The sequence below is a fragment of the Callorhinus ursinus genome, unplaced genomic scaffold (genome assembly GCF_003265705.2).
Source record: "Callorhinus ursinus isolate GAN/ISIS: 27379988/994484 unplaced genomic scaffold, GSC_fseal_2.0 scaffold8, whole genome shotgun sequence".
In the NCBI taxonomy this organism is placed as follows: Eukaryota; Metazoa; Chordata; class Mammalia; order Carnivora; family Otariidae; genus Callorhinus; species Callorhinus ursinus.
The window spans coordinates 25,901,120-25,928,615 of NW_027397070.1; the positions used below are offsets into that span (position 1 = coordinate 25,901,120).

General features: G+C 40.6%; 2 protein-coding genes across 24 annotated transcripts in view; one reads left to right on the top strand and one right to left on the bottom strand.

Annotated features, from left to right (window-relative positions):
- PYGL (glycogen phosphorylase L) overlaps window positions 1-27,496 on the bottom strand; it is a 101,379-nt gene that overhangs the window by 38,551 nt on the left and 35,332 nt on the right. For 9 of the 22 annotated variants that reach the window (XM_073895203.1, XM_025870068.2, XM_025870066.2 and 6 more), the window contains exons 18-20: window positions 23,984-24,118; window positions 23,236-23,302; window positions 21,349-21,521 (exon numbers count right to left, since the gene is read on the bottom strand). In XM_073895203.1, coding sequence (XP_073751304.1) covers window positions 21,349-21,521; window positions 23,236-23,302; window positions 23,984-24,118 — 375 coding nt within the window. Of the gene's footprint in view, window positions 1-3,432; window positions 3,461-3,481; window positions 4,826-5,276; window positions 5,411-5,859; window positions 5,895-7,455; window positions 7,782-13,530; window positions 13,580-16,481; window positions 16,725-18,480; window positions 20,212-20,262; window positions 20,395-21,348; window positions 21,522-23,235; window positions 23,303-23,983; window positions 24,119-27,496 lie in introns of those variants that run through there. The other 13 variants (XM_025870072.2, XM_025870063.2, XM_025870065.2 and 10 more) reach the window with 13 other exon arrangements.
- The window catches only part of ABHD12B (abhydrolase domain containing 12B), a 49,508-nt gene that overhangs the window by 6,876 nt on the left and 15,136 nt on the right, over window positions 1-27,496 (top strand). The window contains exons 4-13 of one of the 2 annotated variants that reach the window (XM_073895215.1): window positions 1,274-1,393; window positions 3,569-3,599; window positions 6,584-6,629; window positions 6,734-6,863; window positions 7,283-7,320; window positions 10,395-10,474; window positions 18,495-18,577; window positions 19,688-19,766; window positions 20,393-20,511; window positions 20,632-20,768. In XM_073895215.1, the coding sequence (XP_073751316.1) occupies window positions 1,274-1,393; window positions 3,569-3,599; window positions 6,584-6,629; window positions 6,734-6,863; window positions 7,283-7,320; window positions 10,395-10,474; window positions 18,495-18,577; window positions 19,688-19,766; window positions 20,393-20,511; window positions 20,632-20,659 (754 nt within the window). In that variant the 3' untranslated portion in view covers window positions 20,660-20,768. Of the gene's footprint in view, window positions 1-1,273; window positions 1,394-3,568; window positions 3,600-6,583; window positions 6,630-6,733; window positions 6,864-7,282; window positions 7,321-10,394; window positions 10,475-18,494; window positions 18,578-19,687; window positions 19,767-20,392; window positions 20,512-20,631; window positions 20,769-27,496 lie in introns of those variants that run through there. The other variant, XM_073895214.1, reaches the window with a different exon arrangement.

The following is a 27,496-nucleotide window of genomic DNA, read 5'->3' on the forward strand; positions in this document are numbered from 1 at the left end:
TCTTTCTTTCTTTCTTTCTTTCTTTCTTTCTTTCTTTTTCTTTCTTTCTTTCTTTTTCTTTCTTTCTTTTCTTTCTTTCTTTCTTTCTTTCTTTCTTTCTTTCTTTCTTTCTTTCTTTCTTTCTCTTTTTCTTTCTTCCTTCCTTTCTTTCTTTCTTTCTTTCTTTCACTTCCTTCCTTCTTTCTTTTTTTCTTCTTTCTTTCTTTCGTTAGTGGGTTTTCACTGCTTAGCACAGTGCTTGGCACAGCACAGAAAAGACACTCAATTGTCAAAATTGTGAGCTATTGTCTTTTTTGCTATGCTACCGTCAACATTTTTTTCTGTTTGGTTCTACTTCTTGTTCTTGGCTGCCAATTTCCCAGTGTCCTGTTTTATATTTCCTCCCTGACTTTAAACATGTGATCATAGAATGTTTAGGAACCAATATGAATTCACATAACTTCTTCCTAATCTGCACAGTACAATTCAGCTAACGGTGTTGGAATTTGAAAATCTTTTTGTCCGTTGCTCTTGCCCTGGCTTATGTAGCTGGCAGGGGTGCCAGTCCTCTCAGTCCAGAGGCCCTGGGGTTTGATGTCAGACTTTCTGCCCCTAAAGGGTTGAGAAGCCTGAAGATTTATTATATCGTGGCCAGTTCTCCAGGTCTCCTTGTGACATGTCATATGGAAGTGTTTGTATCTTCGGGGCTCACTCACTGGTTTAACAGGTGGAGGGACTGGAGCTCGGGCAGGTGTTTAACTCCACAAGGTCACTGGTTTCTTGAGTAGAATAGCTTAGTTTCATATTTAAGTTCTTTTCTCCCATCTAAACTGCTCTCTCTTTAAATTCTTTCAGTTTGTTTCTTCAGCTAAACCAATAGCAGGTGGCAAATACCTATTGCCTTTTACTTGTTTCCATCCAATGGACTGCATTTCAATGGACTGCACCTAAGAATTGCAGTCCTGGAAGATTAGTGGATATAGGAGTCAGAAGGACTAGAACAGTCAGTGGTTAAAAGGGGTCGTTTCTGTGCATGGGGGAGGGGAGTAGAGAAGTAGTGCTTGTCACTGTAAGATGTTTGTGGTATTATATTTTAATTTTTACCATGTGCATATATTACTCAGATAGAAATTTAGACAGATAGATAGATATACACACACACACATATATAAATATGTAATGGATATTTATACATTATATAAATATATGTCTTTGACCTGAGGAGGGTTTCAGACTTTGGCAAGGAAAGTGAATTCTCTCTGTATGTTTGTTAAAACGTTTCCTTGCCCTTCAGGCACACGGTTCCCAGCTGCCGGGGGGAAGATGCTAAGGAGAAGGACCGTGGCTGGTATGAAGCAGCCCTTCATGACGGCAACCCAATTATTGTTTATCTTCACGGCAGCGCAGAACACAGGTCAGTGCCTTCGCTTGGATTTTTTGTTGTTGTTGTTTAAAAAGAGAGGGAGCCTTTCAGCCTGGGGTGGGGGGCAGGGGAAGGAAAGGCAGAGCTTTCCAGAGTTTTCGACTCTGTAAGTGTGCCTCCACATATATATTTTTTTCCTTTGTTGAAATTTGAGGGTGTTCTGGCAACAGGCTTCTCTTAAAAAAAAATCTATATATTCTGTATGTAGACTCATGTCGATCTTTCACTGAAAGGGAGACTAACTTCCAAAATTTGGTTGTTGATTTCCAAGAAGGCAGTGGTTCCTTTACTCCCAAAGAGTGCCTGAAATGCTGAACTGAGCCCATGGATGACGGGAAAGGGGACAGGCCTGAGATATGGGGAGAAGGAAGAGCAATTTCCTTATCCGTGGTCCTCTCACAGAAGTACGTGGGGATTCCTTGATTTAGCATGAATCCTATTAATCAAATGTATGGACTCCCTATGAGAGATCATCTGGAATTCCGACCGTCCGTACTGGGGACCATCTGAGTGATTCTGGTCTAGAAGCCTGATGCCTCAGTCCACTCTCTGTTGTTCCAACCTTGCTTTGCCATCAAGAATGCCTCCCTGAAGTCCTGAGCCCCTTTGATGTGCTGCCAGGGCTTCCCAGTGGGCCTGTCATTATGGTGGGTGATGATCATCAGCTGAGACTGCAGCGCTTCGGGCTGGGGGAGGGGTGATGTGCCTCAGGGACCCACAGACCCAGCTCTGTGTCTGGAGGGATGTTGCAAACTAAGTGATGAGCTCTGGAATCTGCCCCTTGGCTCCCTTGCCTATGTCTCTTTTTCTCATTGTCTTTTTCTGTGTTGATGGCTTTCTCAAGGCTTGCCTTTGCACTAGGGCCTTTCTGAAGGTGTCCATTTTAGAGTGAATGATGAAGATTTCCCATGAAATTCAACCTTTTTCTTTCTTTTCTTTTTTAATTATTTTTTTAAAGATTTTTATTTATTTATTTGAGAGAGAGAGCATGAGAGAGGGGAAGGTCCGAGGGAGAAGCAGACTCCCCGAGGAGCAGGGAGCCCGATGCAGGACTCGATCCCGGGACTCCAGGATCATGACCTGAGCTGAAGGCAGTCGCCTAACCAACGGAGCCACCCAGGCGCCCCCAAATTCAACCTTTTTCAACATTGTTGAACATTGTTCTGATTGTGCAAACTTGGGCATGGTGTTACAGTGTATGTATTTAAAGGATTATCCGGCCCACCCATTCGTGTCTGTCCCCCTGTGCGGATCTGCTGTGGTCCCAGATTGACTGGCTGTGCGGTCAGCCACAGCTTCCTCCTGTCCACTGCAAAACTCTCAGCTGGCTAGCAGCAGTACTGAGCCGAAAGGAGGCCAAGTGGGAGGTTATAGGAGCCTTGCTGAGAACAGTGCTTCCAGACTTGGCACCCAGAGAAACCCCAGAGGGTCCATGAACCTCCTCCCAAAATTGTACTAAAAATGTCACGTGTGGATACATTTTTCTGGGAAGTGGGTCCATAGCTTTAATCATACGTTCGAAGGGCTTCATGACCCACTAAAGTTTAAGACACTTGGCTCTAAGACAAAATTCAAATGGTTTTCAAAAGAATCCTCTGCCTTTTCAATCATCCTTGTCTCTCCTTTATTAGCGTGGTTAATAGAGAGTAGATGATATGGTTATTTTGGGAAAAAGCCTTTCTTGTACCTCCAGCGCTGTGAGTCTCCCTCACTTCATCTTGTATTTAATGGCAGTGAACAGGGTACAGGCAGGTCTTGGTTTAGTGAACATGACTGCATCATCCTTTGTTCTGAAAAACCACTTTCTGGAGCTGATTTTCCTTTAGCTTCTAAAAGTATTCTCAGAAATTAGTTTTGCTGTGTAGCAGTGAGAGGAGGTGGATTATCAGTAATTCATCACATGCCTCTGTTGAGAAGCACTAACCATCTGGGCATCCAGTGCTCATGCAGAGGAGTGCAACAGCAGTGGGGAGCCATCCACTACTCCCCCTGACACAGCCAAGTGGGCTATGACACCAAAAACCATTTCCCTTTCTCCCAGTTATTTATTTCTCTAACCTGAAAAACAAAGGCATGAGATCAGATGCTAGAAGCATGATAGTGATTTTTATTGAATTTGTCATTGTAATTCCTAATTCTTGCTCTTTGTTTTAACCTCTTCCACAGGGCAGCTCCTCACAGACTTGAGCTAGTAAAGGTATGTCTGAAGGGGCCTCAAGGTACCAGTTTTATGTCTCTGTTTTTTCTCTTCTGGGCTACAGCCCTAGATCTTCCTCAGCCCTCAGCAAGGGTATCTACTGAGAGCTCCCAAGGGTGGGTTTGGAGTCTGGGACTCAAAGTCCCACACGTGGATTTCTCTTCCTGCAGTGACCACAGGGCTTTAAAACAGAAGCGAACATCTCTGACTCCCAAAACACTTTCATAAATACATTGCCTTCATCACCAGGTGGAGTTCAAGACCCTCTTTATCTGCTTTTCCTGAGGGCTGGGGGGGAAGGGTTGTGAGGGTATATTAAATGTGAAAGTTACTCCCGTGAGAAACAGCCTCTTTTTTTTGTGGTAGAGGATAAATACATAGAACGTCTGCTGTTAGAGTCCTTCAGGCTCTGGCTTCAGCCCCATGGAAGGTTTTGCGCGTGGGATGGCAGCCACACTCTTCTTGCTAGCCTGCTACACGACTGCAGTTTGTTGGGGCGGCCCCCGCGTGGGCAGGGAGATGCAGCCGTGGCTGACTCACAGTTGGTAGGGCTGTCTGTTTATCTTCTCCCACACCCCAGTTGGGTAATCTCTCCCTCAGGTGACCAGGCTTCTTGTCCAATTTTTGACCGAGGACCTGCTGTCGCCTCCCACAGACCAGCTCCCACCTCAGAGCCCTTCCCTGGTGTAACAGCCTGAGTGGGGACCCGCGTCCTGCCAGGCCCAGGAGGGCCAGCCCCTCCTTCGTCCTCCCTCCCTTGTTCAGACAGGAAGCCCCTCTCCAGTCTGCTCCTCCCTTTCCTCACGGTCTTCTCGGAGCCAACTCTGGTGGGTGGTGGGCTAGATGCTGTTCTGCCTGGGATGATAATGTCTATTAATTTTTAGGTTTGCTTTCTACCCTGCACCTCACTGTCTGCACTTCCTACGTGGGATGGTGGTGAGGCTGACGTCCATGAGACCATGTGTTGTTTTTTTTTATTCTTTTTTTCCTCTCCCACCCTCGGCAAAGCTGAATTATAGCCCCTGTGTGCACAGAAAGGAAAAGAATCATAGGTGTAGGTGTGAAAAGGAGCCAGGTCATCCCTGTGGTAGTTGGCATGGTAAGGGAAGGTATGATAAGACTTCTTCCTCCAGGCGGATTCTGGATACCCCGTGCCATAGTCATCATCTCCCAGCCTGACCAGACTTCCTCAGGCCTTTGTTCTCTTCTTTGGAAGGGTGATTTCCCTGAAAAACCAAGTCTTTGCTATTATGTTGTCCTTCCCCCCTTCATCTTTCCTTTCTTCCTCCACATCCTCTCTGTTTCTCGTTCATTCCATTTATTCATCACTTCAGTCATCCAATACGGCTGTTTTCATTTTGTAATCCCACCTCGTCGTCTTTATGTAAAGCTTTTATGTGATTATATCTATATGTAATTTTATGTTGTTGCTCTTTTACTTAATGCTATATTATGTACTTACTATGCTGTAAACATTCTTCCATGGTTTTCCGTAGTTACCACAGTAACAGATTTAAAAGGTGATCCTTCTCCATTATATTTGTAGACAATTGTTTATTTAACTATTCCACTGTTACTAGATACAAGTCCCCCCCCCCCCCGCCAAAATCATCTCAATAATGTTGCTAGAGAAAACCTGAAGCATCGAGTTTATTCTTTTTTTGGACTTTTTCCTTAGAGATAAATTCTAACTTAGGAGTCAGATCTGTTCTCAAGTTGTTTCACCAAGTGGTCCTTCCGTCCACAGCACCACAACGACGCACAGACGTTCCCACCTCCCGGGGCGCTTAACTGCTCTGTGTCCTGGATCTCTGTTTTGGAGGCAGTGCCGTTTAAATAGATATTAAAAAGTTTCCTTTAGTTCCTCAGTATTAGTTGAATTTGTATTGAAAGATTTCTGGTGAGACTCAGCTCCCCACGTCTGTGCTGTGGCAGGGGGAGCACAGTGTTTGGACAGCAGACCGAGGGGTGAGTCTTTTTTATTTATTTATTTATTTTATTTATTTTTTTTTAATTTTTTTTTTTAAAGATTTTATTTATTTATTTGACAGAGACAGATAGCGAGAGCAGGAACACAAGCAGGGGGAGTGGGAGAGGGAGAGCAGGCTTCCCGCTGAGCAGGGAGTCTGATGTGGGACTTGATCCCAGGACTCTGGGATCATGACCTGAGCCGAAGGCAGCCGCTTAACGACTGAGCCACCCAGGCGCCCCGGAGGGGTGAGTCTTGGTTCTCCCTCTAGCTGTCTGGGTGACCAAGAACGAGTTACTTAAACCCTCAGGACTCAATTTCTTTATCTATAAGACGGGGATAATACCTACCTTTAGGGACTATTGTGAGGATTAAATAAAGTTTTAAAGGTATCTGCGCAGTACATTTTTGTCCCCATTTTCTCTCTTCGTCTGTCATTGTAATTCATTCCGTTTGAAATGATGCTGTCATATTCCTTCCTTATTTATCCACATGGGGCATGGCAGTGGTTTCATATAATCGAGTGATCTCTTTTTGATTGATATTAACTCTTTATCTGTTCACATTTAATATAAATATCTTCCCATTATTTGACTGCCTCTACTACAACTCTGTGTAGACCTTCTGTTCTCAAGGGAATTCTTAAAACGGACATTTACTTTGCACCGAGGTACTTCAGTACTTTCATCTCATGTCATCTTCCAACAGTCCTGAAGGTGCTACTGTTGTTTTTCACTTTTCAGAATCCTGTTTACGTAGTCAGACGTTGGGTGGCTCAAGGCCACACAGCCAGGGGCAGAGCAAGGGTGTGGCCAGGCTCTCTGACCTGCTCTGCCGCCTGCCTCCCTTCTTTCCCCTTGAGCCTGACCTTCTCATGTTTGAGGTCAAACAGCAGATTTCATCTATTCCCTGCCGAGGAAGCCATCACAATGAAAATTATGCAAGTGTTGAGGCGGTTACACCACCGTTTCGGTTTACACCTTCTAATTAAGATAACCTCTCCTTTGTCATCTAGATGCTGAGCGATGGTGGCTTTCATGTCCTGTCTGTGGACTACAGAGGTATGTTAAGAGCAGTATATAAAGACTTTTCAGGAAGCAGGAGGGCTTTTGATGGCCCTCATTTTGGAGGTAGTGATACTGTGCCCACCTTTCCTTACCACCAGGGTACGGGGACTCTACAGGTGAGCCCACAGAGGAGGGGCTGACCGCAGATGCTGTTTGTGTCTATGAGTGGACCAAGGCGAGAAGTGGTACCACGCCTGTGTGTCTCTGGGGCCACTCTCTGGGTACAGGGTAAGTGGGGTCTGAAGATGGCTTCTTGGGGGTGGGGAGTCCTTGGGGCTTTAGTGTCATCAGAGGCAGCCATGAGCAGAGGAGGGAACACTGAGCTAGGAGGCGGAGCTCTGGTTTCCCTCACATCCCATACGTGGTTAGAGCCAGTGCCATCTCGGCGAGCCTGTTGTAATGCAAGGGAGGGTGAGGGTGTAGCTCTGTGGTTATCTAGGACACTGAAGCCCATTCCAATACTCCTTGAGAGTATTAAAGGGATTTTGGCCCGTGGAACCCCTTGAAGTCCTATGCAAAGTTGTACATCTGGTCCTACCAGAGGGCCCCAGCGCTTTCATCAGGTGCTCATATCAGATGTTGCATTTTGTACTGTTTACCTGTTAAGTCCCTGCTTTACATATGTACTAATTTTCATTGCTTTACAGAGTTGCAACAAATGCTGCAAAAGCACTAGAAGAGAAAGGTAATGTAAAATGCCTCCATGTGGCATGTCTTGGCTCGCAGTGGTGAAGGAAAGAGAGCCTGCGGAACGTTGTGCACACTCTGAACACAGAGATACCTAAGCCCCCCCGACCTCAGACAGCCTCTGATCGTGTAATAAACTTTCTTTTTTCTATTTAATATAAAACAACAGTTGCCTTTCAAGGCCATGAAATTAAAAATAAATACTCAGCAAGAGTTAAAATTCCCCTTGAAAAAGCCCTTCTCCTGAAGTAAATGTTCCCGTGGAGTAATTTGGATTATGGCAGAGGAAAACATCCTTTATGAAGTAACAAGCAGGACCTTGCTTTCAGCTGCCCGTCTTCCATGACATTTATGTCCGTGTTTCCCAAAGTGTTCTGAGCATTACCTGTCTCAGGTTCCCTGGCACTTGTTATAAACACAGGTTTCCTGGATCCTAGCTGTTTTGATGAATTAGCATCTCTGTGAATAGGACAAGGTGATAGTGATGTACATGAAAAGCTTGTCATCTCTTGAGTTGTATCTTAAGCTTGTCGATACTGGTCAGGGTGAGTTATGTGAACATGTTAAAGCAAGTCACATGCTATCCACAGTCTTAATTAATTATGGAAATAAAGCTGACATTATTTCCTGCTCCTCTAGCTCTCATAGCTCCCTGGGCACACTTCCTGCATAGTGTTGACGGTGCTGTATTATTTAACCTAAATTCCCACATAAATGAATACTTCACTTCTTGGATAATGCAGTGACCTTAGGACACTTAAATTCCATTTACATCTCTGACTTTGAACTCTTGCTATTATGTATTTTAATTTTCTCTATATTATATACTCCATAAAACATTATTGCTCTTATATTATATAGTCAATATCTAGATTTACCCTTTTCTTTGCCTTTTATTACTTCTTGCATTTCTGTGCTTCCATTTGGGATATTTGTTCTGCCTGTCTGTGGTGAAGAATTCCCTCAGTTTTGGCCTGAAAATACCTTTATCTTTGTTTTTGAAGGATATTTTCATTGGGCATAGAATTCTTGGTTGGCAGTTATTTTATTTCAACACTTTGAAGACGTTCATTTTGTTCTGGCTTTCACTGTTCCATTGGGAAGTCAGCTTCCAGTCTTCCTGCTGCTCCTTTGAAAATAATTACTTTTTCTTCTGGCTGTTTTTGAGATTTTCTTTTTGTCTTTGTTTGTCAGCATTTTTACTGTGATTTTCCTAGGTGTGGGTTTCTTAGTAGTTATCCTGCTTGGGGTTCATAGTACCATAATAACTCTAGCTTGATATTCATCCATCTTGGAAAATTGGTCATTTATCTTCAAATATTGTGCCTACCCCATTTTTCATCTTCTCTCCCCCTGGGACTATAATTATATGTATTTTTTTTAGGTCTTTTCCCATGTCCTGTATGTCTCCAATGTTCTTTCCTGGGTTTTCCAGACATTTTTCTCCTTGTGCTTTAGTTTAAATATTTTCTTTTGACATATTACACAGTTCACTACGTAATATCAAATTTTATTAAATATTAAAATTTTAACAAGTATTTTACTATAGTACAATTGGTTATTTACACATTATTTTAAAGTCCATATAGAATAATGCCAATATCTAGATCCTTGTTGATCTATTTCCATTATTTGATTTTTTGTTTGTTTTTTGTATTTTTGGCCTATTTTAGTTTAGTTTTGTATGTCTAGTTATTTTTGATTAAATGCTAGATATTGTTTATGGAAATTGTAGAGATAATTTGAGGGTTAGGGATAATATTATCTTCTTCCAGACAAAAGTTACTTTTCTCCTGAAAAGAAGTTAAAATAGGGGGGAGATCACCTTAATCCAATCAGAAATTGAGCTGATTTGAAGCTGGGCTTTAGTATTTATGAGGGCTGGTCCGGTTTTAGTTCACCATTACTCCCAGGGTGTAGTCTTTTGAAGTCACAAAAAGCCTGAGAAATTTATTAGAGTTCTCCTTCTTGTCAGATTCTGACCTCTAATTTTTGCCCTTTTGGTCCTGTGGGACTGCTGAAAGTTCTGTCTAGTTCTAAGCCTCTAAGAGCAGCCACCACTGTTGCTTTCAGGTTTTCAGCTGTTTTGAGGGGAAAAGCATCTCAAACTCTTGTGGATTTTTTTCTTTTGGTATTGGCTCTCAAAATCTCGCGGATTTAGTAGCCCTCAGATGCCTTCAAACATATACATATACATACAGTAGTCCTCCCTTATCCATGAGGGATATGTTCCAAGACCTATAGTGGATGCCTGAAACCACGGATAATACCAAGCCCTATATATACTGTGTTTTTCCTATGTGTATATACCTATGATAAAGTCTAATTTATCAATTAGGCACAGTAAGAGATTAATAATAACATACTAAAATAGGACAATTATAACAACATAATAAAAGTTATGTGACGGGGGTGTCTCTTAAAACATCATATTGTACTGTACTCACCGTTCTTCTTGTGATGATGTGTGATGATAAAATGTCTCCATGATGAGGAAGTGAGGTGAATGATGTGGGCATTGAGATGTAGTGTTAGGCTACTACTGACCTGACAATATGACAGAAGCAGGATTATGTGCTTCTGGACTGCTCTTGACTGCACATAACTGAAACTGCAGATAAAGGGGGACTACTGTGTACATATACAAATACATATCCCCATCTGACACGCATTTTCTAATTGTTCTTAGAGGAAGTGTTGGCCAAAACAACCTAGTCAGCTTCTGGTCCATTCCTAACCATGGGCTGCAGAACACTGTCCCTTCCTATAGTACTTTGCCTTCTTAAATTATCCAAGTCATGAAAACCTGGCTGTGTCCTAGAAGGTAGTGATTTTCAACAATCATGTGCATAGAAATCTCTTGGGGTGGGGATGCCCATTAAAAATGCACTCCCCCCCACCCCGAGACTCTGATTCAAGTCTAGTGCAGAGTCCAGGAATTTGCATTATTAACAAGCTTCGCAAATAACTTTGGTTCAGGTAGTTCATGTACAGGACCTTGAGGACTCCTTATTTAGGAAAGGTAGTATTTAAATATGATAGCAGAGTTATTTCTTTTTTATTGTTTTCAAGGATTCCCAGTTGATGCTATTATCCTGGAGGCTCCATTTACCAACATATGGGTTGCAAGTATTAATTATCCCTTGTTAAAGGTGAGTCTCTGAATCATCTTCATAAAATGTGAAAATGTAGGCTATTTCCACAGACTTATGCTTATTAACCGTTTTCCTTTTCTTAACCAGAATTATATGTTTCTAAGTTATTCTAACCTGAGGCAGGTCATTAGCCAGTTGCTACTGAAGGGAGGACACGATGGCTTTTGGATTTTGCAGTTCTTTTATTTCTTCTAATAGGTTGAGATAGTGGCTTATTAAGAGCCAAAGCTTTTTTTCCACCTCTTCCTTTAACTGTACCTTTTATCATGTACTTTTTTAAATAGACTTGATTTACTTTAGTTTATTATTTTTCCCTTTTAAAGTGAAAACATGCCTCTCATACATCATTTTTAACCCTATGATTGTCAGCCATATATTTATCATTATTTTATGATAAAAAAAAAGGCTTTAGAGAATTCAAGGAAGCTGCCAAAGGGTTTTACACAGTATCCCAAGTAGAGACGACAATCTTTCCAAGAAGATAAAGTTTAAAGAATTGGGCAGCAAGATCTAGTTTTTTTTATCTGTTGTGTAGATTATCCTAACTTTATCCCATGCCTAATGCTCAACTGCTTATAGACATAACCTCCATATAAATGTTAGCCAATGAGCCAGAGAAAGAGATAGGATTCTCAGAGGGGATACACGACCCAAAATTTTAAATTGTTGATTAATGTTAGAAGGTATTTTAAGGGTACTTTAATACAACTGCCTACTTTTGGAATCTTTTTTTTTTATAATAAATCATCACAAAACTTTCTGAATTTGCTTAACTATTTCAGGAGAAGGTAGCTCATCACTTCCCAGGACAGCTAATTCACAGAACCACATAATCTAGAATAATGCCTGTACTATAAACTCCACCTCAATACAGAAATCCCCTGTACAATAGAAAATACTGAGTGCTGAGTAATTTGAGATAATGAAACACTTTCAATTGGTTTTAGACAATTAAATCTTCATTTTAAGATAGCCACTAATTGAGCATCTATTATATTACTCTAAGTAATTACTAATAAATTCACTAACTTGTAGGAATAAATCAGGTACAATCCATGTACTTTGGTTTCTATTTTGAAATTCTAATTTTGAAATTTAACATAATAGGAAAATATATGATTTAACAAATAATTATGAACACATCCATTTAACTAGCATTTAAGTCCAGAAATTAGCATCACTAGCCCCCTAGAAGTCTCCTGCATGTCACTTCCCAATTCAATAAGCCTCACCTTAGATGTAATCCTTAGACTGAGTTTTATGATAATCATATCCATGCTTTCCTTTATAGTGTTACCATCTATGTGTGCATCTCTAAGCAATATAATTTTGTTTTTGAACTTTATATAATTAGTAGAATTATGTAGGATGTGTTGTGTTTTTCAACGAACATATATTTGTGGGATTTTACACAAGAGGTATAGTTGTAGTTTGATCATTTTCATTGCTATATAGTATTTCATTGTATAAATATACAATTTATTGACCTATTGTTTATGGACATTTGAGTTGCTGTCTGTTTGGGGTAATTAATAACACTGCTGTTATGAATGTTCTTGAACATGTATCCTGCAAACGTACATATTTCACCGGAGTATACCCTAGGAATGAAATTGCTGGATAGTAAGATATGCATATGTTTAGCTTTAGTGATTAGAGTGCCAAACAGTTTTCCAAAGTGACTTAACCATTTTACTCTCCCACCTGTTGTGTCTGAGAGTTCCAATTGCTTCACATCCTTACCCTCATATGGATATCTCATTGTGGTTTTAATTTGTATTTCCCTTATGACTAATGAAGCTGGGCATTTTTTTCATGTTTATTAGTCATTTAGATATCTCTTGTGAGATACTTGTTCTTCCTTTTGTCTTTTTTTATTTGTAGTTTTTCATAGGATGAGTCATTAGAAAATTATTTGTATTGCAAGTATATTCTCTCATTTTGCCTTTTTACTCCCTTAATGATATCTTATGATGAAGAGATAGTCCTAGATTTAATGTGGGCCAGTTTATCAATTACTTTTTTCATGGTTAGTATTTTTAAGAAAAGTGTCCTGTTTAATAAAACTCTGGGTACCAAAGATTATGAAGATACCCTTCTATGCTATCTTATAGAAATTGTTTTATCTTTTACATTTAGAGCTATAATCTACAGGTATGGATTTTTGTATGTAGGAGGTAGAAGTCCATATGGATATCCAGTTTTGGTCTAGTACCATTTACTAAACAAACCTTTCCTACCAATTCTGCAGTGCTAGTGTTTGAATATATCAGGGCTTAATGTATATGGGTCTGTTAGTAGATTCCCATTTCTTTCCCTTATCTATCTGTCCATTCTCATATGAATACTGTATCTCCTAATTACTAATTACTATAGCTTTTTTTTTTAAGAGAGATTGAGGGTGAATGGAGGGAGGGGGAGAGGGGGAGAGAGAGAGAGAGAGAGAGAGAGAGAGAGAGAATCCCAAGTAGGCTCCACACTCAGTGTGCAGCCCAAAGTGGGGTTCCATCTCACTACCCAGAGATCACAACCTGAGCTGAAATCAAGAGGTGCTCAACCAACTGAGCTACCCAGGCACCCCTAATTACTGTAGCTTTATAATATGTTTATATATATGTCTGTGTAAGTTCTTCAGCTTTGTTCTTCTTACTCAAGATTTGTCTTGACTATTCTTGATCTTTTGTATTTTGATGTATATTTTGGTATATACTCATCAATTTCTACAAAAAACTTCCCAGGATTTTGATTGGAATTGCCTTAGGTCTATATATAATTTGGGGAAATTGATACCTTTTTAATATTGAATCTTCTGATTTATGAACATGGTATTTATAAGTTTATTTTGATTGATTAAGGTTTTAATTTTAGTTTTAGGTCAGGTTCTCCTATAAGCAGAGCCCATGGCAAGGACTTGATGTGCGTGATTTATTGAGAGTGCTCTAAAGGCAAAACCTGCAAGGTCATTTGAAAGAGGGTTGTAGCATAGGGATGGGGAAAGAGCAGAACAAGATGTGACTTCTGGTAAAGTGTAGCTTTGGTCTGATCCACATGGGACTCTAAGCCTTGAGTCAACTGTAGGGGGTTGGTGGTTGTTTCTGCCATCTGCAGGGTTAGAGAATAGTTTGAGGGAGGGTGACATAACTTTGACGGCAATGGCTTCTTTTGTCCAAAGCTAAGGAGAAGGGGGACAGCCAACATTTACAGCCAGAATTAATTTTATTAGTCTCTTCAAAGAACCAACTCAGACTTTGTTGATTATCTATATTGAATGCTTTCAGTTTTATTATCTGTTCTTACCTTTATTATTCCCTTCTATTTTCTTTAGATTCAATTTATTATTTAAAAAATTTCTAGAGATGGTACGTGGATAATTTATTTTCAGTATTTCCTCTTTTCTAATTTATGCATGAAGGCATACTCTTACAGAAGCCACTCTTCAGATGGATCCCACCAGTTTTCAAATGCATTTTAACAATAATTCAGTTCAAAATATTTTATAATATTATGACCTCTTTGACCTATTGGGTTATTTAAAAGTATATTTTGTAATTTCTATACATTTGGGGATTTGATTATGTTTGCTGTTGACTTCTAGCTTAATTCTACCATGATCTGAGATTTCTCTCTGTAGGATTTCAGTTTTTGAAATTTGTTCAGACTTGCTTTATGTCCCAACATTATGGTCAATTTTGGCATATGTTCCATATGCTTGGAAAGAATATGTTCTGTTTTTGGTGCAGCGTTCTTATATATATCAATTAGGTAAAGATTGTTAATCATGCCGTTCAATTCTTCTATATTTGCACTGATTTTTTGACTGGTTGTTTTATCTGTTACACAGGGAAGGGTATTAAAATACCTTGCCATGATTGTGGAGTTGTTTATTTCTATCCTAGTTCTGTCAATTTTTGCTTTAGCTTTTTTGAGCATATGTTATACATGTGTAAAGCATACATCGAGTAATAATGTAATTTTATATCTTCCTTGTAAATTGATTTTGGACACCTTTTTTCATTATGAAATATCCTTTTTTGATTAATAATGCTTCTTGACTTAAAGTCAACTTTGTGCCTGATATTAATATATCTTTGTTTTGAATAGTGTTTGCATAATATATAATTTTCTATCCTTTGACTCTAAACTTTTCTGAATTCTTGTATTTAATGCATATCTCTTGTCAGCAGCATATAGTAGGGTTTTGTTTTCATTTCCAACAAGCTTTGTCTATTAACTACAGTAGTCTATTTAACTTAATGAAATTATGATATATTTAGGTTTAAATCTACTTTCTTTTTTCTTTTCTGTTTGTGTCATCTGTTTCCTTTTCTGTTCTTTTGCCTCTACTTTTTGCTTTCTCCTGACTTGCAAGCTGTGTCTCAAGGCGAAAAGCGGCCTTGAATGTCACTTTCACCTCTCTGACATTCCTTTCTCTCGGGGATCTAGACCATTCAAGATGCCTTGGCAGGTCTCTGACACCTTCACAGAAAGGTTTTTAAAATACTTTTTTCAAAATATATATATATATTTTTTTCCAGCTTTTCTAGTTGTCTTGGGTAAAAGGTCTGGTTTGTAATGATTCTTCTATTATTAAAAGTGGGGAATCTTCCAATATTTTTAAGTTTGGAATTTAATTTAAAATGTCATGAAATCTCAGTTTAATAGGTACCTTTATGGTTTAGAAGTAGAGGAGTCCTGTATTATCGTGCTGTCTTTACGAACCATAGCTCTGGTGTCAGACTTCCTGGGTTTGATTTCCAGGGCTGTCATTTATCAGCTGTATAACCTCAGATTAATTGCTTTTAATGCTCTAATTGCCTCATCTATAAAATGGGGGTAATAAATAATTTATTCCAGATTACTGTGATAACTAAATATATTAGTATATGAAAAACATCTATAATAGCGCCTAGGACAGAGTAAGCACTGAATGGCCATTAACTCTTTTTATTACCAGTGGAGTGCCATAACCCTGAACGTTCCTGTTAAATAAGAAAGTGTAGGTGGTGTGAGACATACAAATATAATGGAAGGCATGGGTCCTTACTCTCAAGAAGCTTCCTGTCTAGTTGAGGAGATAGGAAATTAATGGTGGATATAAAGTAATGGCAGGGATTTCCATTAAGTCACTTTGGAATCAATTTCATTACTCAAAATAGGAAGGCAGCATGACACAGTGGAAAAAAGAGCATGGGCTATGGAGCCAGACAGATTTGGGTTCAAATTTGGCTTCTGCCACTAACCACTTATGATTTTAGAATACTATTTCCCTTCTCTGAGTTTTCCCATTTTTAAATAATGGGGTTGATACTGCCTATTGCCTAGGGTTGTTGAGAAGATTAGATTAAGTAAGATAATCATTGCAAAGTACCCAGCAGCTAGCGAGGACTCAACAAATACATGTTCCCTTTTCCCACTTTTTCTATTGCTAAGCAGACTAAGGTAAATGCTAGGGTAGGACCCAGAACAGTAATTTTAGGGTAGGAAGAATTCAGGGAAGAGAAAGGTCTTGTGCACAGATATGGTCAGTGAAGACTTATAGAGAGATAGGATCTAAGCTCCTTTCTTGAAGGTAAGGGAGAGCAGTTAGGAAACATAGAGAGGCGGCAGAGGGTGAGCCAAGGCAAGGCACATGGGTGGAGTGGAGCAACTATGTGCTATAAAATATCTGAGAGTCATACAAGGCTTCCATGAAAGATCTTGCACACTCATCATCCTTTTAAATCCTCGTAACAGCTCTCTGAGTTTGGCATCATTGCCTCCACTTAGAGCTGAGGGAAATGGCGGCTCAGAGGCTTACCCAATTGTCACACACCCTATAAGAAGAGGAAATGGGACGCAATCCTACATCTTCTAACTCTAGGCAGATGGATTGGAGGTGTGCAGCCTTTGGAATGAAAGATTGTGGCCAGATGTGGATGGGCTTGCAGCCAGGATGGGAGTTTCTTACTTTAAGTAGCTTGTGTGGTACTATGGAAGCTTTGTGACAGTACATTTCACATTACTAGTCTTTTAAGAATATTTATTTGATGGCATTCCAGAAGAGAGAGGAGGCAGGAAGACCAATTAGGAGCCCATCGCTGTGGTCTGGGCTGGAGGGGATGGTATGACCTCTGAGTCTCAAGGGGCACCTCTGGCTGATGAGGAATAATGGGGGTAGATTGACTTAGGCCTGCTTTCTTCTTACTCCTTTGGAATTTGAGATGAATTGCTGAGGGGCTTCTCTTATTGAATTTTCCTCAGAGGAGTCCTGATTCCAGGGGTGGCAGAATCAGGAGACAAAGACAAAAGAAAACAAAACAAGAAATCTTGCCCTTAGTTATGGGTAAGAGAAGGAAAAAGGAAAAGGGGCAGGAGAGGCAGTATTAGGATCTCCAGACTGCTCCTGAATGCAAATCATCTGCCATGAGACCATGCAAAAAATGCAAGCCAGACAAACTCCCATGAAAATGTGAAAGCATCCTGGAAACAGCAGGCCTATGCCAAAATTGTGAAGCAGACATTTGTCTTTACCGGACCCAGCCTCCCTATTCTGTGCTAATTTCCCTACAATGACATGAACTACTTTTTAAAAGCAGGAAAACAAATTTTTAAGTTCATTCTACTTAGAAAGATACTATTCTCTGTATTATTACAGTTCGTAGTGGAAGACTACAACAAACGATGTATTATAGCAGCTGACTCTAATTTCTCCATATCATAAAGGGGCAGTGATACGTATAACCTAAAAATTGCTTCTACAACGAAGAGAATTCTTTTCTTTTTAAACTGGCCCCAGCCTACCTGTGCTGTACCCAATTCCTTCCTTTGGCAATGTCCCATTTGTTATGTAGCACTTTCCTCCCCACTCCCCTCTCAGGCACAACGGAGGAATACATATAATACTTTTCTGGTCTTTTCTCTTAGCAAATCTATTCCAAGGAATAAAATCTGAATGAAATTCAAGTCACACTAAGATGAACATGACAGATAATAGCTTATAGTGTACGCCAGGGATATTTGCACAGGAGATTCATTCCATCTTTAGTAAGTCTTTATTCAAGTGTCTGTTAGGTACTCGGAACTTTCCTAGGTTCTGGGAATACCACAGGGAATAAAAAAGCTGTGGCCTGACTTCCTGTGAAGTGTATCTACTTACTGGGAAGACAGGCAGGAGACGAGTACACAATAAGCTGATTTTCAGGAGTGAGAAGTGCTGTGTGTGACAGGGAGTGACTTGTGGGTGTTGGGGGGGGTCGGTAGGGAAAGCTTCCTCAAAGAGCTATCACCTGAGCTGAGACTTGCATGACAAGAGGCTGTCATGGGAAAATCTGGAGGTCTTGAGCTGAGGGAAAAGAAAGGCAAGGGCCCTGAGGTAGGTTTGAGCCTGATGTGATCCAGGAGAAGGCAGCAGGGTGGACAGGGGTGGGCTCAGTGAGAGGACAGACAGGCAACAGCCAGATTCTGTGGGGCCTCAAAGGCCAAGGTGGTGCAAAAAGGACGAAAGAAGAAACAAATCACACATAATCCCCACCACCCAGAGATAATCACTGTTAACATTTTGTTGTTTTTGCTTCCTATCTTTCTTTAAAATACAAATAGCACCACTAACTCTTTTTCTTCACACTTGTAAAGGAGCAGTGATATGCATAATCTAAAAATTGTTCTACAGTGAACATAATTAACTGGTCTAGTCACTGAACAGAATATCCTGATTAGTCAAAAATTTGATGCCAAACTATGGAAAGAGCCCAAATGTCATGAATGAAGAAGAGGTGGTGTGTATGTCTCTCTCTCTCTCTCTATATATATATATATATAATATTCCATTATACACCACCTTTTCTTCCTTCCTTTTTGTATTTTCCAATTTCCCTACAATGACATGAGTTACTTTTATAATCATGAGATTTATTTTTAAAAAAGTTTATTATATGTGGAAAGTTGCTACTCTCTACATTAGTATAGTTCATGTAGGAAAACATAACAAATGACATAGATATAGGCCATGTTTTAATTTTTTGTTCTTTTTAAAAAATAGATTTACCGGAAACTTCCAGGATTTTTACGTGCACTTATGGATGCCCTGAGAAAAGACAAAATAGTCTTCCCTAATGATGAAAAGTAAGTTAATGATGAAAGAATGTCCCTTATTAGTGTATCTATGCGATTCTGGAGGGTAACTCTCAGGTAACATACTGAACGGGTAGATGAGAATTCTTAGACGGGTACCAAACTTTGAGGTAATGTGTGTACAAATTTTTATTGTTTGATATTGTCCTCATGTCTAATTTGAAAACTTCACTAATTCAATACTTTCTCTGAAGTCATAAAGGGAGTTGTAGACTTAGGGTTTACAGGATCTTTTAAAGGTGCTCTGAGAAGGTCTAGCCTAGTCAGGATCCCTGACTTCTAGGCCTTATTCCCCATGTAACCAAAACCCACCCACCATTCAGCCTATTGACCCAACAGCAAGTCCAATGACCAGAATTTGGCAAGTTAGCCTCTTGCAGCTAGAGAATTTAAGAGTGCCTCCAATGGGCAGTTGTTATCAGTACTTTATGTCGACACACTTGAGGGATCTAACCTTCTCAGGAGCAACAGTGAGTCATTGTGACAGGGTGGATGGGTATCAGAATTTGGGAAGTATTGTTTGAGAAAGTTATTAGAATGAGGAACAAGTCTTCTTCATGCCGTAGCCTCTCTGAATTACCAAGCTAGGAGGTTGACCAGGAAGCTGATTAAACCTGTTAATCGTGTGTCCCTCTGTACATTTATGGGGAAAAGTAAATACATTGCTACAAGGAGTTCTCTTTAGTCCTGTGGTAGTTCTTGTTATTTTTGAATTTTGAGTTGTTTTGTTTCTTTTATATAGTCTTTTAGTTAAAATATCCCAGATATTATGAAATAAGGTAGAATAAGGGAAAAGATGAGGTTCTTTTAACTGTACAAATTCAGTGTTTTTTCTTATTTAAAAAAATCATGTAGAAATAAATTAATTAAATACCTAATTAAATTGTGTGAGTAAATAGAAGAGAGAGAATCTTGCCTGGAAGGGAAAACAGTGACTATATGAAGTTTATTACATATGAAGTTGTCATTCCTGGGAAGGAAGGAAGGAGAGATCTTGTATTTTGAGGCAAATCTCATGTTTTGCTAAAGCTTTAACTTAGAAGAAGAGAAATCTCAACATATAATTTTTGAGCTGAATGCTTTTCTTCTACTTGTCTCTAGTGTTAAATTCCTGTCTTCTCCCCTTCTCATCATACACGGTGAGGATGACAGCACGGTGCCTTTGGAGTTTGGCAAAAAGGTAAACTAAGAGCTCAGTGCTGACTGAAACATACTATACTTGTATCACCATTTTCTCATCTAGCCAGACTTTGAGATTAGAGCCTACAGGAGGGTCTCTGACATTATAAGAGATTCTCTACATCCCTAAATAGGCATGCTGCCTGGTGTATACAATATGCATCAGCGTGCTATGCTTTGTAGCTTGAAGGAGTGTTTGTGGTGGATCCTGGTTCCTCGTCGGCAAGTGCATGTGTGGATCTGCAAGTATAGAGAAGATCCCAGGCTGCTGTGAGAATCTCCATGTAGTCTCTCCCATAGTGGCTCCAAAAACAGGATGCAGTTTCTTTTCTTTTAGACAAATACAGTGGGTCCATCGCAGTTCCTGTCCCCTTGCAGGGAGGGTGTTGGCAGCAGAAGGATGAGGTTCTGTCAGTGTTCTGTGTTAGCTGTGCAGTTTTCAGTTCCTTAGTTGTAGAGACAGCCAACACCGGGTGTTGGGCAAGGGTGGTAGAGAGTCCCTTATCTCTGACTTAATGGGACTAACTCCCCAAGTTGACTGTTTCTGTACTGTTTAGGAAAATTAAACTAGAAAAACACCACCTTTGATGGTCAGCCTTTGAGTCTCTGTCTTTCTGTCCCGCACAGCTCTATGAAATTGCACACAATGCATATAGGAACAAAGAGAGGGTCAAGATGGTGACCTTTCCCCCTGGTTTCCAACACAACTTCCTCTGTAGAAGCCCCACACTAATAAACACTGTGAGGTAAGAGTTGCTTTGCTAAATGTGATTATCCTTCTCTTAAAGGCAGATAGGGCTGTTCTGGCTTACTTAGACTGGGAAGTGGAGAAAGCATGTGAGCTGACCTAAGTTCTTTTTTTGCAGAGATTTCCTGAGTGAGCAGTGGGCATGAGGTCTGAGAGTAACAGAAATCTGAAGTGAAGACTTGGTCCAGACACCACCCTAGAGGCATATTTTTCATGTAAAATTGTACTGGGCTGCTGGGATGAGCTGAAGTCACTGACATTTCTACAATTCACTTGCCATTTTAGTAAGGGAAAGCATGGATGTTGGGCATTATTGAAAGTTGTCATTTAGCTTATCATAGTCTACTTTGTGGAACAAACTGAAACCTCATTGTAGAGTATCAGAATTTGGTAAAATTTGGATCCCATCTAAAAATGTGCGGTTACCAAACATGCTGGGGATATTTGTGAATGAGGTGGTCTTTGGTTGGGACTTAACAGTATACGAAAGGTACTCTAAAGGTACTCTAAAGTTAAGTAATTTGTGTTTTAGTTTAGTTAATTTAAATGGCATTAAAAAGTTCCAAGTATTTTCTAGCTTTTTGAATAGCCCTGGAGAAAGTCCTAGCATGCTACTCAATCTGCCATCAAATAACAAGTTTTGGCACTCATGTAGCCCTTATAAATTGGCACTTTATTTTTAGCCCTAATACAGTCATACACTTTCCCTCCTAATTCCCAGAAATTCTTAACTAGATTATTAGCTAACAAAACAAAACAAAATCAAAGAATGTTGTAAAAGTTTTTAAATCCAGTAAGAAGTTATTTTTTTTTCTAGAGACATTTTACAACTTACTTTCCATTGGCTTTGTTCACCCCATTGCTAGATTCACTGGATAGGGAAATCTTGAGATCTGAAGGCTCCATGTTCCAGATGTCCCTGGCATATTCCTTAATTGTTCGGTCACTAGAGAATTTCCCTGCAGCAGCTATATTTTTGAGTACCATTGTGTTCCAGGCCTTTGGATTCTGTAAAGAACGCACATATATATGGCCCATGGCCTGAGTGCCCATCGAACTTTATGACAAATGCCAGGCCAAGCACATCCAAGCACATTTGCAGGGGAAAAATGACAGGAGTAAGTTGTAGTGAATCACAAATACATTTGTTTCACAGCTGAGAGCTAGATAGGGCAGATCATGCTTTTCTCCTGTTCAGAGTATATTTCTCTTAAGAACGAAAAAAAGTATTTTTCATTTTAAGAGAAACCATGGATGTAAATTCCCTAATTGGTAATTGTTGCTATGGTTACAATATTTTGGCATGCAAGCCATATTTCCCATGCTTTATTTTTTATTTCACATCCCTTTAATTAGAGGGGAAGGAAGGGACTAACGTTCATTGTCTACTAGATGCTGTGTCAAGAGATTTAACCTGTGGCTTAGATCACAGTTTGAAAAACACTACTCTAGAATGTTAGCTGTTGTGCAGGGAAACAATGTAATGGGACAATTTATTGACCTACTTCTCCTTTCTTGTTCTTTCTGAAGGTAGATGCCCCAGTTGATTTACACTGAATCCCAAATACTCTATTGGGGTTTCAAAATAGGATCAATTAAGGCCTTATCCTTAATAAAATATATTCTATCCAAATTTTATAATTTTTATGTAAAATAATATAAGAAGCTATTTATTTTATGCCCTCATGATTTTGTAAAGAACTCTAAAAGTTCATTAAAAATGGCCAGAACATGGGAACCTGGATGGCATAGTTGGTTAAGTGTCTGACTCTTGGTTTTGGCTCAGTCATGATCTCAGGGTTGTGAGACTGAGCCCTGCATATGGCTCTGTGCTCAGCTCCTTGGAGTCGGCTTCAGTTTCTCTCCCCTTCTCCCTCTGCCCCACTCCCCACCCCTGCTCTCTCTCACTCAAAAAATTAAATAAATCTTAAAAAAAAGAAAAAGACCAGAACATTACTCAAAGCCATTAGCAATGCATTATAAACATTTAAAAGAAAAGCCAAAACTATGATTATTCCATAAGGTACTGCAACACAGAGTCTAAAATTTGTTTATTCGGACTTTGAAAACTTGCTAAGTAAGAGGAAAATAAAAGCTTCCTTTTCTTCACTTTCTTTAACTAGTTAAATGGATAATGAATAGACTTCCCAATATGTTTCTAAGCCCCAAAATACGATAACTGTTATGAGTAAAAACTGCAATTAGTACTAATGAACAAGGAAGACTGAACCAAATGCTGGGCTTTGAGATGGGCATCTTTGGATTTGGGCCATAACATTAGCAAAAGAGACCCCATTGTGCAAAACTGGCATTCACATTTGTCCTTGCCCTTGTCATATTTTCCTTTCCTGCTCTATTTATATTTCTTTTCCTCTTAGCCATTCTACACACAAATACAAGTGGAGATCAAGAGGAAAGAGCTAGAGTTGACCATTTTCTTTTGTCTTTGCGTTCTTGGAGGCAGGTAGTGAGCCACTCAGCTTAACTCGAGTACTGCCCCTCCTTGCTAATGGCCTTTAACTTTAATTTACTCTGGCCTATACATTTTTGGGGGACTAGATATGATTCTATTAGAAGATAAGGTCTGAATATCCTAGATAGTTGCCTCATTTCTCTTTGGATTGATTAATGGGGCCCTCTTATTTCGATTTAATAAAAAGAAACAAAAATTTTAATTAACCATCGTAAGCTGGTTACTTTTATAGGTCAGCCATATACTCACCATGTACAGCTGGCTGGCTTTTTCTTGACACTTGACATAGGCTTCGTAGTCTGCGAAGACTTTAAACCTGTTTTTTGTGATTGGAAGGGAAAAACAAAATAACAAAAATCTTCATTAAAATATATGTGCTAAGATTCCACTTAAAATTATCTTTTGCTTTTTTTTTAAGATTTATTTGAGAGAGAGAGAGAGAGAGAGAGAGAACACACAACCATGAGCGAGGGGAGGGGCAGAGGGGGAGGGAAAGGGAGAGAATACCAAGCAGGCTCCGCGTTGAACAGGGAGCCAGAAGTGAGGCTCGATTTCATGACCCTGAGACCATGACCTGAACCAAAACCAAGAGCTGGATGCTTAACCGACTAAGCCACCCAGGTGCACCACCCCCTTGACAAATTCTCTTTAGTATAACATCAGGCATGGCTGGTTTACCAAACTTACATTTCTATTCACAAGAATTTTAACCAGCCCTCAACCTTTATATTGGTTCTTCCCACATGTAAGAATGTCAACATATGGATGTTATCTGAAAGCTGGGTATACCAGTGGAAAGAGAAAAAGAATCCCAGATCTGTGGGTCTTGTTCTTAAACCTTCCTGCATAGTTAGTAGAGAATATCTAATTTTTCAAGTATAGGTTAGCTTTTCAGATCACAGATCTATGCTAATTACACAGATGTGTTGTGGTTGGTTTAGATGTTCTTGTCCCCTTTTCATGGCCCAAACAGCACGATTGTCTTGTGGGAACTCACCTGTCGTAATAAAATAGCATGTTGACTAAGTCTTTGAAGAGGTCAGGCTGCTTGGGAGAGAAGAAGCCATTGTCAATTTGATCAACGGCCAGCTTCAGCTCTGGAAGTGCTTCGTAATATTCTTTTGCCTCATACCTGTGGGGTGAGAGTGGGGGTGATAAGAAAAAGGTTCTGTTAGTGTGTGTGATGAACAATACACTAGACGGGTGACTTCCAGGGAAAATGGCAGAGTCGGAGGACCCTAAGCTCCCCTCATCCCACAGATACAGCGAGATAACACCCACAGCGGTGTCAATAACGGGAGACAACAACCTGAAGACTGACTGGACAAACTTTCCACAGCTAAATGTGGAGAGGAAGTCACATCAAAGAGGGTGGGAAGAACGGAGACGTGGTTGGGAGTTAAGTGGACCCATGGGACTGTCCTCAGGAGGGAGGGATGCCGTGGGCATGAAGAGGGTAGAGAAACAGACTATTACACTGGGGAGCCCACATGGGGAAGATGAATCCCCAGAACATTTGGCTTTGAAAACCAGATGGGCTGAATTTTGTGAGTTCTTACTATCAGTGGGGCTTACCACCTGGGACTTTAAAAATCAGCAGGCTTGGCTCTGGGAGAGCAGGGAGAGCTACAGGAAACCGAGTCCCTGCCCTTAAAGGGACAGCGCAACAAGCAGCCCCGGAGATACAGTATAAAAGCCGCAGTTTGAAAAACACCTGGGGTGTACTGGAGGGAGATTTGTTTACTAATCTCAGAGCATATGCTAGAGGGACAGGGATCTTTAGGTGACTTCTCCAGGAACAAAGGAGCTGCTGGTCACTATCTCCCTTCCCTGCCCCCCACAGCCTAGCCACCCGGACCCCTGTGGGACAGTGCTGTGGAAGTACTGGCTGCCTGACTTGCTAACAGTGCGCCCAGCCCCCAGCTTCCTCTGCAGATCTGCCCCGGCAGTCAGGCCTCTGCTCCAGGTCCCCTCCCACAGCAGACCTGGGCAAACCTCGCTGGCACTGCCCACCCTGACCCCCAGTTCTCCTGTGCTCCTGCCCCCTACAATGTGCTCTTGGCCAGAGCCCATACAAAGTGGGGCCACGAGCCTAGCTGTGTGCAAGCAGCCCCCACACGGGCCAGCACCACTCCAAAGTGACTCCCACCCCGGGGAGGGGAGAAGACAACCACACGCAACAATCAGACTGCAGCCCCAGCAGTGGGCTGGGCGCAGACAGCTGGTCTGCCTCCAAGCACTGTCCGCCGATGAAAGCTTCTCAGGGGAGGACAGAGTCACACTTTGGTGTGATTGCAGCTCTGGCAAATGCCTGGTCCGACTCCACTCAAGCCCGAGGTGGCCCCAGCCTGGCTCACTGACAACACAAGGACCAAACTGTGCCTACAACAGGCAAAGAGGGCCACTGCAGACAACTGGATTGAAGGAAAAAGTGGCTCAGCTACAACAGCAGAGTGTGTGCAAAATGCATAGAAGACACCCCTGAAGCACCAGGTTCTGATAAATGGGACACTGCACTATGGGGCACTACTGGACTCTCCATGAGGCCACTACTTTCAAGAGCAGGAGACATAGCCGACTTTCCCAACACATAGAAACAGACACAGAAAGTTAGGCAAAATGAGGGACAGAGGAAATGTCCCAAATGAAAGGACAGACAAAATCACAGCAAGAGGCCTAAACAAAATGGAGATAAGTAATATGCCTGATAGAGATTTTACAGTAACGGTCTTAAGAGTGAATGGTCTTAAGAGGAAAGTGTGCAGGACCTCAATGGATCCTTAACAAACGGAGAGAAAACATAAAAATGAACCAGAGATGAAGAACTTAATAAATGAAATTAAAACTGCACTAGATAGAATAAATAGTAGACTAGAAGAAGCAGAAGACGGGATTAGCTACCTACAGGATGGAGTAATGTAAAGTAATCATGTTGAACAGGAGAGAGAAAATATAATAATAAAAAATGAAAATAGACTTAGGGAATTCAGCAACACCACAAGGTGTAATAACATTCATATTATAGGGATCCCAGAAGGAGAAGAGTAAGAAAAAGAGGCAGAAGTTTTATTTGAAGAAATAATAGCTGAAAACTTCCCAAATCTGGTAAAGGAAACAGAAATCCAGATCTAGGATTCACAGAGAGCCCCCAACAAAATCAATCTAAGGAGGACCACCCCAAGACACACAGTAATTAAAATGGCAAAAAGTAGTGATAAAGAGAGAATTTTAAAAGCAGCAAGAGAAAAGAAAACAGTTATTTACAAGGGAAACCCCATAAGGCCGTGAGCTGATTTTTCACTGATTTTGCAGGCCAGAAGGGAGTGGCATGATATATTCAAAGTGCTGAAAGAAAAAACATGCAGCCAAGAATACTCTGTTATTCATCATAGAAGGAGAGAGAAAGAGTCTTCCAGATAAGCAAAAGTTAAAGGAATTCGTGACTACAAGAAATGTTAAAAAGGGGGCGCCTGGGTGGCTCAGTCGTAAGCATCTGCCTTCAGCTCAGGTCATGGTCCCAGGGTCCTGGGATCGAGCCTCCCATTGGGCTCCTGGCTCCACGGGAAGCCTGCTTCTCCCTCTCCCACTCCCCCTGCTTGTGTTCCCTCTGTCACTGTGTCTCTCTCTGTCAGATAAATAAATAAAATCTTAAAAAAAAGAGAAATGTTAAAAAGGATTCTTCGAGTGGAAAGGAAAGATCATAAGTAGGAGTAAGAAAAGTAGGAAGCACAAAAGCAGTGAAAATAAGTATATCTATAATAATCAGTCAAAGGGGGCCACCTGCGTGGCTCAGTTGGTTAAGCATCTGCCTTTGGCTCAGATCATGATCCCGGCCGGGGTCCTGGGATTGAGCCCCATGTCTGGCTCCCTGCTCAGTGAGGAGCCTGCTTCTCCCTCTCCATCTACCCCTCTCCCCTGCTCATGCTCTCTCTTGCTCAAATAAATGAAATCTTAAAAAAAAATCAGTCAAGGATCCACAAAATGAAAGGATGTAAAAAGTATGATACCATATGCCTAAAATGTAGGGTGGGGGGTGGAGTAAAGAATGGATTCAAACTTAAGCGACCATCAGCCTAATAGAGACTGCTATATGCTTAAGATGTTATATACAAACCTAATGATAACCACAAATCAAAAACCAGTAATAGATATGCCAAAATAAAGAAAAAGGAATCCAGTGTATCACTAAAGAAAGCCAGCAAACCATGAGAGAAGAGAACAAGGAACAGAGAACTATAAAAACAACCATAAAGCAAGTAGCAAAATGGCAATATGTACATACCTATCAATAATTATTTTGCATGTAAATGTTCAAATCAAAAGACATAGGGTAATGGAATGGATAAAAAAGTAAGACTTATCTATATGCTACCTACAAGAGACATACTTTGGACATAAAGACACATGCAGATTGAAAGTGAAATGGAGGGGTGCCTGGGTGGTTCAGTCACTTAAGTGTTTGCCTTGGGCTCAGGTCATGGTCTCAGGGTCCTGGGATCAAGCCCCACGT